The 13,069-nt window shown below is 33.0% G+C and overlaps 2 protein-coding genes and 1 pseudogene across 2 annotated transcripts; 2 read left to right on the forward strand and 1 right to left on the reverse strand.

Moving 5' to 3' along the window:
• The first annotated feature begins 3,679 nt into the window (after nt 1-3,679).
• On the forward strand, nt 3,680-4,711 carry LOC149500873 (uncharacterized; annotated as a pseudogene).
• A 2,238-nt stretch (nt 4,712-6,949) lies between these two features.
• LOC149500874 (uncharacterized) lies at nt 6,950-8,650 on the forward strand. Its single transcript, XM_089735379.1, has one exon. It carries the CDS (start codon nt 7,199-7,201, stop codon nt 8,522-8,524), a length of 1,326 nt encoding a protein of 441 aa, XP_089591505.1. The 5' UTR covers nt 6,950-7,198; the 3' UTR covers nt 8,525-8,650.
• A 1,543-nt stretch (nt 8,651-10,193) lies between these two features.
• Nucleotides 10,194-11,872, reverse strand: Apf (purine phosphoribosyltransferase family protein Apf). Its single transcript, XM_028187974.2, has 3 exons — nt 10,831-11,872; nt 10,649-10,734; nt 10,194-10,450 (listed from the first exon to the last, which is right to left on the reverse strand). Exons 1-3 carry the CDS (start codon nt 10,940-10,942, stop codon nt 10,226-10,228), a joined length of 423 nt encoding a protein of 140 aa, XP_028043775.2. The 5' UTR covers nt 10,943-11,872; the 3' UTR covers nt 10,194-10,225.
• Nucleotides 11,873-13,069: the final 1,197 nt, after the last annotated feature.

Below are 13,069 nucleotides of genomic sequence, written 5' to 3' on the forward strand. Positions count from 1 at the left end.
TGAATATACGTAAATATCTCCATCTCCGTCTAATGAGGCCGAAAATCCGCCATGCTTAGCGCGCCAAATGTCATTGTCACGTCAGTTCGGCCGTCTGTTTTGGGTTGTACATTATTTATTGACTATGATATCGATTTAATATGATTGATTATATAAAATTTCATAATTTATCATGCTTAAAACATACAAAAATAATTATTAAAACTTATTTTATAGGATCTCAAGAAAGTCGATGTCCTAAAACTATTATCTATATGTATTTAAATTCATTATGGAGCCCTCATCCGAAAAATCCATTTTTCGGTCGGAATTTATTGATCATGACACTAATCATAAATACCACTTTAAAATATGTCATCAGAACATATTTAGACATTCTGTTTAGATATTTCGGGAAAAAGGCTACCGACAAAATCTCTTCGGAACTATTTAAATAAAATAGTTTTATTCCGCAGTGAGTAAAACACTATTGTAAATTTGTTAAATATTTAATAATTAAGTGATTTTAGAGAGGAAGTCACAAGGAATGACGTTTGTAATTAATGAATAAATGTTCTGTAGGTGTTTTTTTTTTCACGCGGTCCCTTGATAAGTTTAAAATTTTAATCACTCTCAAGCGAAAGTGATTCAAATGGTGCGGCGCACCTTCCTTGGGGTGCGCTGCGGTAGTATATTACGGACTTTAGAGTCAGCAAAACAATTAAAATAGATTGTAATAGTCTAAGAAAAACACGTACTCAAAATACGATAACATTTAGCATGCTGGAAATGGGCTGATGGCTTTGAACTACGCCATATCTTTATGTTTTGCGACAAACGACAACTTTTAAAAATCATCATATCGTTTACTTGGCAAATTCGAAGGACGAACTTGTCTTAGATTTCACCCATCTAAATCATATCATATTTGCACAATTCTACAAATAAATAATACTCAACAATATTTAAAATAAAATGAGCCAAGAACGTTTATCGATAAAACCTGATAACATTGAAATCTTTTGTACAGCACTAAAGCCGCCATGTTTTGTGGCCAGATGACGTCACAGTGGCACGAAATTTTGGTTGACGTTTCATTTCCATAGGTTTCCTACTTCATTGGTTTATTCTGGCTTAATCTATGGACTCAGTAGTAGTAGTAGTTTTATTTTTCCAAATGGAAAGGCAAAGGTATCATACCCTATTAAGTGTATAATCTATGATCATACCATTAAGCGTAATCTTATATATATTTTTTGTTGGAGTTTGAATATAAATGTAATGGCAGGCAACACTTGACACATGATTACAGATTTCGAATATTAGAATAATTTTAAATGTTTAAAAAACAGATGATTATCTTCTCGTAAGAAAAAGTTAGGACTTCTCATCTAGACACGGTCAAAGAAACATGTAAGAGTTTTATAAAAAATATAAAGATAATAATTTTATAATGGTGTAACAGTGTTCAAATTATCTGCAATATAATTATAATGAAGCAGTGTGTTTTTAAATAGCCCCTCATCACCTACAGAACCCAATCCCCTCAAAATCTTAAGCATCCAACATATTTTATAATAAATATGATATTATGAAATGAAATGAAGTTAATTAATATATGAATCATAGCATGAAATTAAATGATATGATATGGGATATTTTTATGAAAAATGATAATATGTATGGAGTGAAATGAAATGAAGATAATTAATTTGAGACATTAATCAACTGGTATGAAATTAAATGAATGAGTTGAGATGATATGGGATGAAATATTATCTCAGTAAAATGGTGGTCATTTACTGAGATTTTTTCAGTGGACTTTTTAAAGGATCCTGAGAAGTTACGTCCAGCGGCTTTGTTTCATTTTCCCACCTATGGACTCCGTGGTCGTTAACATAAATATATTTTTAAGGGATCTATGACCTGGTGACTAAGACCTTTAAGTCATGTCTTATTTTAATTTATATTCTTATTTTTATGAAAAATGATAATATGGAGTGAAATGAAATGAAGATGATTAATTTGAGACATTAATCAACTGGGGTGAAATAAAATAAAATGAGATGAGATGATATGGGATGAAATATAATCTCAATAAAATGGTGGTCATTTACTGAGATTTTTCAGTGGACTTTTTGGCGGATCCCGAGAAGTTACATCCAGTGGCTTTATATCATATTCCCACATTTGTGCACTTTCACAGATATTAAACAGTTAATAAACGACCGTTATTACACATTTAAACCTGAAGAAACACTAAATAGACAAAATAAAACAAATCACACAACTTCACTCCTCGTGTTCCCGCCTAAAAGTCTAACATAGATATGGCAGTGAGATACACTTGATACGCTTGGCTATCGACTGAAGCAAGTTAGAAACTTCTGATTACCGTGTTCTAAATTCTGTTACTGAATCACTTGTCAGTTTAAGCGCGACGAAGTAGGACGTGTCGTGTGTGTAAGAGGATGGCCCCAGTATTGTCTAGACAACAAAAAATTGGTCTTGGCGTAGCCCTCGCTGTCGGCTCAATTGAAACAAAAAAAAAGAAAAAGAAGAATATGGGTAAAGAAATATTTATTGCTGCGCGGAAAGTTAGCAAATATGAAGATTAGGAGTGATTTAGAACCAGCAGACTTTAGATATTATATATGAAAGCATTCGAAATCGTTTGACCTAATATTAAACCTTGTGACACCGTTTATTCAAAAGCAGGATACTATCCTACGAGATAGCATAAGTTCAAAAGAAAGATTGGTTGTAACATTAAGATTTCTTGCAACAGGAAATTCGTATCAAGATTAAAATTTAGTTCTTTAATATCCCAACCCCTTGCTGACAAAAATTATCCCTGAAACATGTCGGGCTATTTAATTTTATAAATGTCTGGAATATTAAATAAAGGTGACAGAAATAAATGCTTTTCATTCGGAAGTAAAAAACAAACTAAAATGTCCTTACGCTCGGAGACCTATTGGACGACTGAAATCATTAAGTAAATAAATACGATTACCCCTTCCTAAATGCGTTTCTAATTAGGCTTTTAAATGATTTAGTCAGTCAGAAACCATCCTTGCTACTGAATTTAGTAGGCTAACTTACTAATATACATTAATAACAGCATTCATTACACTTAACTGAACTCAGTAGAGTCTGAATTCAGTCGACTAAATTTAGCCAAGTGTAGCCTTTTACCGCCTATCAATGTTGACTACCAGTTTTGTTTTATTTTACTATCTAGACACAACTAACAACAATGACTAATCTAATTATATCTAATAAATGAATAAAAATAATGAATAAAGTTAGAATGTAAATCATTTAAAACGAAAAATTAAGTGTTTAACTATGGTGGACCAGTTATCGACATTAAAATCATAGGTATTATACTAGACCTTGAGACAGACTAGACATATTAAGTGTATAATCTATGGACTAGACTAGACTAAGACACAAAAAAAAAGGGCGGGAACGTCAAACTAAATAGGCGCTTTTTTCAAGTTAATTTTAATTTATTTGGTTTTAGCCCTTTTTTACGACATTGTTTCCTAATTTTTCACTGTGTTTGAGTTTAAAATTATATTTCATAAGTGTGTTCCGTAATAATGGACGATGACGACGGGGGTGAGGGCTTCAGCTCCGCCCCTGTGTCCGCTCCCATAATAATGGGAAAAAGAAGAATGAAGTCATCTGAATACTACGAAAGCCGCAAAATAAAAATGACTTTCATTAAAAATAAGCGCGGTCTTTTTAAAGACCACCATGCTCTTTACGAAGACCTTACAAAAAAAGAATACCCAGTGCTTCTTCAATCAAGCATCTCACAACCTAATAACAGAGTCCCAATGGACCTGTTAAAAATAAATAAAGCATTAAAAAATATTCAAGGGGTCCAGTATGTCAAAGCTGCTGGGAACTTTTTGCTAAAATTTACTTTGGCTGTGCTCGGGATGCCAACGCTTTTTTATTAAATGTAAGTTTTATGGAGTTAAACAATTGGACAGCAAAAATACCTTACGATAGCATTGAGAGTCAAGGAATTATTCGAGCTCCTGTGGAATTGAACGAAGAATCTCTTTTAGTAAATTTAAAAGCTTCATGCACAATACTCGGAGTAAAAAGATTTTTCAAAAAACAAGAGAATGGAAGTGACAAGCCACTGCAAACTGTGCTGGTTACATTTTTGGCGTCTAGCCATCCTGATCACGTCACATACGAGCATATTTGGATGCCTGTTTCGGATTATATTAGACCTGTGTTACAGTGCTTCAAATGCTACAAATTCGGACATGGAAGTGGTGCCTGTAAAGCCACTCAAGTTTGCTCTATTTGTTCAGGCAATCATTTTTATAAGGAGTGCAGCACTCCCAACATCTTCAAGTGCTCCAACTGCAGTGGGCCACATTCTGCAGTTTCTTACTCTTGCTCAGTAAAGGCAGCCAAGGTTGCTGAAGTAAAAAATAAGATCATCGGCAAGCAAACATCATATGCAGCCATACTAAAGACTCCTGTTATTAAGAACCCCGTGACCTCTTCTGACATACCTATATCTGCGAAGACCCCTCAAGGTAGGGCTTTAATTTCAGACATTATCAATTCAGAAATTGTCATCAGAACCATTACAAAAACTTTAATAGAATTGTTAAAGAAAAAGGATTCTAAATCCCCTTCTGGACCTATATCTACTCAATTAATTAAAGAAATGCTAGTAACAAATTTTACATCATAAATTATGGATAGTTCTACTCAATCTTATATGCATAATTCTGTTGGTCAGTTTAATATCATTCATTGGAACTCTAGAAGTTTATTTCCTAAATTAGATCAACTTAAAGATTTCCTCAGTAAACTGGACAAGTGTGTTGATATGATTTTATTCAATGAAACCTGGTTAACTTCACATAAAATCATCAAATTACCTGGATTTAATGTTATAAGAAGAGATTCCAACCAACCACATGGTGGGGTTGCTATTGCATTACGCTCTAAGTATCAATTTAAAATAATAGACACAATTTCTCAATATCATTTTCAAAATATTTTAATTACAGTTTACATTAATAATTTTTCTTTTGACATTCTATGTGTTTACATTCCTCCACCACCAAATGGTAAGTTCACTATTAATTTATTGAAAGATTCATGTTCTAAATTTGTTTCAAATAATTATTTAATAATTGGTGACTTCAATGCACATCATGCTTCCTGGAGTTCAAGAGTCAATGATAGAAGAGGTAAAGCCCTTCATGATTATGTGGAAAGTTCTGAGTTGGTTTGTTTAAATGATGACACAATCACGACCTTTGCTCCATTTGGTCAACAAGGTAATTTATTGGATCTAGTATTCGCATCCCCTGCTCTTAGCTCTAGTTGCACAGTTTCTGTCCTTGATGATTTGCTCAGTAGTAATCATTTCCCTCTATTTATTGAAATCTTTAACGATGCTTTTATTTCTTCCTTTGGCCCGACCACCTTTTCAATAAATCAAGTTGATACACTAGATAATACCTCCTTAGCTAACATAAATTTTAATAAGATTGACTGGTCAAAATTTAATAAGTTATGTGAAAGTGAGTTTTCAAGTTTTAGCTTCGCTGATAACTCTCTTGAAAATTATAATAAGTTTTTGAGTATTTTACATGACTTAATAATGACTTTTGACAAAAAGTGTTACTCGCACAAAAAACGGATTTATTCCAAAGCTGTTCCTTGGTGGAATGCTGATTGTGACCGCGTAGTTTTACAAGCCAAAGTTGCTTTATTATCGTACAAGCATTATCCAAATATGGAAAACTATATTATTTTTAAAAAGCTGGACGCTTTGAAGAAAAGAACTTTATAGGAAATAAAACGTTCAAGCTGGATGAATCTTTGTTCATCATTCAATCGAATGACTTCGAGTAAAATTATTTGGGATCACATTCGTAGATTTAAGCACGCTAAACTCAATAATATTTCTACGTCTTCAAGTTTTTTTCAAAATTCCGCTAATGCATCTTTGTTTTTGGATTCGATAGCTGGTTCTGAGAATGAAATTTCCGAATCTAAGTTACAAGATTTTTTTAACAGCCACGGAAAACTGGAGGCTCAATGGTTGGTAGACCCATTCTCTATGGGCGAATTTGCGACTGCGTTAGAAAATAAAAAGGAAACCTCCCCTGGTCCTGATTTCATCCCTTATAAAGTAATCAAAAATCTTCCCCAGTATGCCAAGGAAATTTTATGTCAAATATTTAATGATCTTTGGCAAAACAACTGTATTCCTCCGATTTGGAAAACTCAACATGTAGTACCGATTTTAAAGCTTTACAAGGATCCCAACTGTATCAATTCTCACAGACCCATTTCTTTAACTTCTTGTTTTTCGAAAATTTTCGAAACTATGTTAAAAAACAGGTTAGAGTGGTTTACTGAAAATAACAACTTAATACCAAGTACTCAATACGGATTTCGTAAAGGTAAAAGTACAATAGATAACTTAAGCTGTTTGATTGGCGATATTAAAAATAACTTCCATAATAATCAATTTACATTAGCGGTATTTTTGGATATTAAAGGGGCTTTTGATAATATAGATCATTCCTACCTTATTGAAAGTCTACATTCTTTAGGCTTTCCAGGACATGTTCTGTTCTGGCTGTACAATTTCCTGAACAAGCGCTCTATGTTTTTGAAAATTAAATCTAGTTTATTTGGTCCTAAAATTTCTACAAAAGGTACTCCTCAAGGTTGCGTTTTATCACCTCTCATATTCATACTTAGTTTAGTATGTTTCATAAAGAAAATTCCAAATTCTGTTAAACATTTATTCTTTGCTGACGATCTTGTTCTCTATGTAAACTGTAATGATATTAAAAGTGGTGAATCGGTTATGAATAGTTGTTTGCGTAATATTTACGATTTACTTACAAATTCCCTAAAACTTGAGGTCAATATTTTCAAAAGTTCTGCAATTTTATTTTCCCAAAATGGATTGCATTACCCTAAAGTTTTATACAATTATGATATTATTCCTGCTCAATCTTTCGTAAAATATGTTGGTCTTTCTCTAGATTTTGATCTTTCGTGGAAAACTCATATTGATGTTATTTGTAAAAGAGCTGAATTAGGTTTGAATATATTAAAATCGCTAACTGGAATAAAATGGGGAGCTGATCCCAAAGTTTTAAAAACGATTTACATTGCAACAATCCGAAGCCATTTCGATTATGGCTGTATGTTCTTTTCGGACGCAAATTTTTCTATTCTTAAGAAATTAGATATTGTGCAAAATAGAGCATTACGAATAATTACTGGTGCTATGATGTCGTCTCCAATTAATTCCTTGGAAGTTGAGGCTGGTATTGTTCCTTTATTCATACGAAGAAGTTTTATATTAGATAATTATTGCCTTAAGCTTATTAGCCGTGATAATCAAGTAACTTACAGGTATTTGAAGTATGCAAATATTCCAAATTATAATTTAATTCCGCTTCCTAATTCTTCATCCATATCCAGTGCCTTAACGTACTTGAATTTTGAATTTCAGGATGTGGTATTTTGGTCTACTCTATTGCCTTGTTTCGAATATAACTTTCATGACATGTTGAGAGATGTGGCTGTTGATCTAATCAAGTTTAAATCTAAAAATGATTTTCTGGAGTTCCTTGAAGATAGGACTGATTTTGTTAAAGTGTATACAGATGGCTCTAAAACTAAAGATAGAACTAGTTTTGCATTTTTTGATTCGTCCATGAACATAGGATCAGTTTATAAATGTAGCAATTTTTTCTCTGTTTTTTCGGCTGAAGTACTAGGTATTATATATGCTTTAGAGCACATTCGAGTAAATTACTCTGCAGGGGACAAAATTCTAATTCTATCTGATTCAATGAGCGCCTTGCAAGCTCTTAAAAATAAATGTATTAGTGCATCTGTAAATTATTTAATTTATAAGTTAAGAAGTTGTTTGAGTTCTTTGTATTTCAGAAATATATTTATTGAATTTTGCTGGGTGCCAGGTCACTGTGGTATTGTGGGTAATGAATTTGTTGATAAATTAGCCAAATCTACAAAAGATATAAATATTTCCGATTTTAAAGTTCCGTACTCAGATTTAGTTTATTCAATTAAACAAAATATGATGAAACGTTGGTATAATTACTTGTCTAAGTCCAGAGAAACGAAAGGTAAATGGTTAGCTGAAATAGTCCCAGTACCTAGTACTAAATCTTGGTTTGATAGTTTTAGATTCTTCCCGGGAAGAGCCTTTATATCGATTATTTGTAGATTACGTATAGGCCACGGCCATTTTCCTGCGCATCTTTTTAGATTAAAGTTAAGTGAATCAACTGCATGTACTTATTGTAACTCTGGCATGTGTGATCTAGATCATATTTTTTTTAATTGTCCTGAATTCAATCAACAGAGATTATTGTTTAATGCATTATGTAAAGACACAGGCTTAAAATCTATTCCTAATTCCATTCAAGGTATTTTAAAGCTTCCACAACTATTCTCAATAGTGTATAATTTTGTACTTCACACTATAGAACGACTATGAATGTATAATTCATGAATGTATCATAGGTCTCCTGCTTATGTGCAAGTTTAATTATTTTTTATAACGACTCATGTTCTTTTTTTGTTGTTTGTTGAAAGAAAACTTGTAATTTTTTATTTTTTTTATAGTAAGTTCTTACAATTCATTTTGTCATTAATTTGTTGTTTTCAATGATTTGTAATTGTTTCTTGGTTTGGTTTGTTTCTTTTATTTGTGTTTTTATTGTAAGTTCTAGTTCATGTACTATTTTTTTGTAAAATTAGTTTAAGCTGATGGCCGTGTTGCCAATGATTTCAATAAATTAAAAAAAAAAAAAAAAAAATAAATAGACTAAGACATTTTGGGGACTTTTTCGCGGGAACGCGAGGAGTGAAGTTGTGTGATGTGTTTTAATTTGTCTATTCAATGTTGAAACAAAGCTGCTGGACGTAACTTCTCGGGATCCTCTAAAAAGTCCACTGAAAAAATCTCAGTAAATGACCACCATTTTACTGAGCTTTTATTTCATCCTATATCATCTCATCTCATTTCATTTCGTTTTCATTTGATTTTGTTGCACGGTTAAATTTGATCGGATTGGGTTCTGTAGGTGATGAGGGGCTATTTAAAAAACACTTTTTGTTAAAATAGTTGTTTGGAATTTTTGTTTTAGTTTTATATTAAAATAATTGAATTCTTAATATTAAGAAAAGAGAGAAAATTTAAGAAATGAAAGAATGAAAGTTTGTATGGATAATAAAAGGTTGTATGATTAATGTAAGGTTGCATGTGTTATGTGAATTCAAGTGTTGAGTATGTTGAAGTTGTGTGAGGTTATTTGTTATGAGTTATGTTGTAGTTTGTTAGTGGACTTGAAGGTTGTTAAGCTTAAAGAAGTCTAGAAGGAGTTTAAGGTTTGAAAAGGTCGAGAAGGAGTTGTTGTACTATTGTACGGGAGTCCGTACGGGTAAATACCACCGCCCTGCCTATTTCTGTCGTGAAGCAGTAATGTGTTTCAGTTTGAAGGGTATGGCCATAGATTATACACTTAATATATTTTGGTATGGCAGCAGTTGTAACTATACTGAGACCTTAGAACTCATATCTCAAGGTGGGTGGCGGCATTTACGTTGTAGATGTCTATGGGCACCGGTAACCACTTAACATCAGGTGGGCTGTGAGCTCGTCCACCCATCTAAGAATATTTTTTTTTTCTTAAATATTAAGTTTGCTATCTATTATTTAATTATTAGAATTTTATTTAAATACGGTATTCATGGAAATCTAAAGTGGACCAAGTAATCTGGTCTACTAAAATCTATTTATATTTTCTAATCAGAACACAAACGCTTCATGATTTTTTTTAAATATTGTATTTGGCTACATATCTAGTTTGTTTAACTCTAACACAGCAATTCCTTTTACTAACACATGCCATAATTTTTGTGAAATGCTATCACAATCATTATTTGACAAACACTATGCTGTTAATATAAATTGATTATCTAACAAATACAGATATAATTTAAAAAAGTTATTTCTGTGGTCTACAGAGGTATTTACACACCACAGAGGCATATGATATAAGATCTAGTTTGTTAATTTTTATTTTCAAACACTTATAAACATTGTTTTTTTATGATATACATTGATCATTGGTGTATGGAAGTGGTACTTGACAAAGATACAATTTCAAGATTAATAATAATTTTAATAATTCGATTATCGACTTTTACATTTCTCATAAAATTCCGCAAGCAATTGTCTCATGTCTTCATATTTTGATATTGCCTGTGCTTCTTGCAATGAGAGCCACTTCATATCTTGGTGTTCAGATGAAAGGGTGACTGTTTGTTCAGGATTTTTAAGCTTCGCCAACCAGTACACAACAGTTTTGGGTTCTCCGTTCACTTCATAATTTAAAGTTTTGTTTATGTCTTTGTAAATCTGAAATGAAGTTTTTAAAATGATTGCCTTTTTAATTTAATTAATGGCGTTGGCAATAAGTATAACATCTATAAACTGGTTTGCAGGTAAATTTAAATATTAGGTGATATCAGGATATGATTACTCCTGTTATCTGTTTTTTGATTCTCTTCTACAAATACTAATATGTTGAAAAGTTCATAAGAACCAATTTCTTACATCTAAGTGATCTTCGCACAGACCGGCTTCTTCTTTTGTTTCTCTCAAAGCTGTCATCCAATCAGTTTCTCCAGGATCAACATGTCCTAGTAAATTTCATGTAATTAGTGCTGAGATTAACCAGTGATGATAAATTCGGTTTTGTTATTATATCGGATATGTATTAAATTCATTCATTTTACCTTTTGGTGGTGTCCAATGATGTTCTCCGTAGGATGTTTGCAGTAATAGGAATTGTATAATTTGATTATAATTTCTGAAAATAACCAAACCTGCGGCTCTTATAGATGACATAACTTCTATTTTATTTTAATTTTTGCATAACTTTTAACCTCACCTAGAGTGTCTAACGTAAGTATTTTCGATGAAACTAATGCATAGACCTATGTGTATTAACTAATTTAATAAAGTTAATAAATTCAAATTTTTTTAAGGTATTTTATGACCTGGTAACTAAGACCTTTAAGTCATGAAAAATGATAATATGGAGTGTAATTAAATGAAATGAAGATGATTAATTTGAGATATTAATCAACTGGGATGAAATTAACTGATGTGAGATGAGACGATATGGCATGAAATATAATCTCAGTAAAATGGTGGTCATTAACTGAGATTTTTCAGTGGACTTTTTGAAGGATCCCGAGAAGTTACGCCAGCGGCTTTGTTTCATTTTCCCACATTTGTACACTTTCACAGATATTATACAATTATTAAACCACCCGTATTACACATTTGAACCTGAAGAAACATTAATACGAAATAAACAAATCACACAACTTCACTCTTCGATTTCCCGCCAAAAGTCCTAAGAAATTTAATTTTTTTAAGAGATTTTATGACCTGGTAATTGAGACCTTTAAGTCATGTCTTATTTTAATGTATATTCTTAATTTTATGAAAAATGATATTATGGAGTGAAATGAAATGAAAATGATTAATTTGAGACATTAATCAACTGGGATGAAATTAAATGAGATGATATGAGATGAAATCTAATCTCAGTAAAATGGTGGTATTTACTAAAAAAATTTCAGTGGACTTTTTGGAGGATCCCGAGAAGTTACGTCCAGCGGCTTTGTTTCATTTTCCCACATTTGTGCACTTTCACAGATATTAAACGGTTAATAAACCACCATTATTACACATTTAAACCCGAAGAAACACTAAACAGACAAAATAAAACAAATCACACAACTTCACTCCTCGCGTTCCCGCCAAAAAGTCCTAAGAAATTTAAACCTACAAAATAATCATAGATTCATAAAATAATACCATAGATAATATGTACACTTATTTGATAATACCTACCAAACCCAGGTAACTCTTTTTTTCCTACCTATGCTGATATCCTTGAGAGGCAATTTCAGCTTCACCCTAACATGTAGGTGAGTTCACGGGGCTCAAACCGGAAGTGTCGCTAACATTGACCCTAGCAGGAGTAGTGCTTCGCAGAATCTACCACCGGATCGGAAACACGACCCACTGAGAAGATCCGGCGAGAAACTCAGTGGGTTGTGTCTGTGGGTTAATTCGCTCGTCGAGTCCTTCGTCGTAAGCGACGGGTTCGACAAGGACGGTGACAGGTGCTTGTGGTACCCAAAAGCACCGTTAATGGATCGGGAGGATCCGTAATGACGTATTTTGGGCGACGCGGCGACGTCGATTAATTACCATTCGGTCTACAGGATCGGGTATGTAATTTCCAGCGGCCACGACGAGAGGGTTCTCATGTCGTGCCGCCTTTTCAAAGTGGTGAAATGATGCCGATTGTAGATACTTACTGACTGAGTCAAGCTCCAGGTCATCATGGAGATCCACGTTCTTTAAGAACCATACAAGGTACTTACGTTACATAATATATGTAGATGCAGTACCGTACGAGTAGGTAGGTAGAAAAAAAAATAGGTACACTTGCTTAAAATTCTTCTTCATCTCTATTTTTTGGCTCCGCCACAGTTTGCACATTAGCCAGCGTCGAGTAATAAGATTTTTATCTAAGGATTACCCATAATGGTAATTACCCATTTTATTTTATTTTATAATCCTTAGATGGGTGGACGAGCTCACAGCCCACCTGGTGTTAAGTGGTTACTAGAGCCCATAGACATCTACAACATAAATGTGGCACCAACCTTGAGATATAAGTTTTAAGGTTTTAGTTACAACGGGTACCCCCCCTTCAAACCGAAACGCAATACTGCTTCACGGCAGAAATAGGCAGGGTGGTGGTACCTACCCGTGCGGACTCGCAAAACGTCGTCCTACCACTAGTAGGTGTCATGTCAAGTCATTCAGTACTATTTCACGTTTTAAACAGCAGACATGATTTTGGTTTGTGGTTTTGGCTTTTGTTACCAAATGGCTGTATGGATGCGATTTCTTAGCCTATCCAATGAACTAAACAAATGTGTTACAAAC

This window comes from Bombyx mandarina, chromosome 19 (genome assembly GCF_030267445.1).
Source record: "Bombyx mandarina strain Sakado chromosome 19, ASM3026744v2".
NCBI classification, from domain to species: Eukaryota; Metazoa; Arthropoda; class Insecta; order Lepidoptera; family Bombycidae; genus Bombyx; species Bombyx mandarina.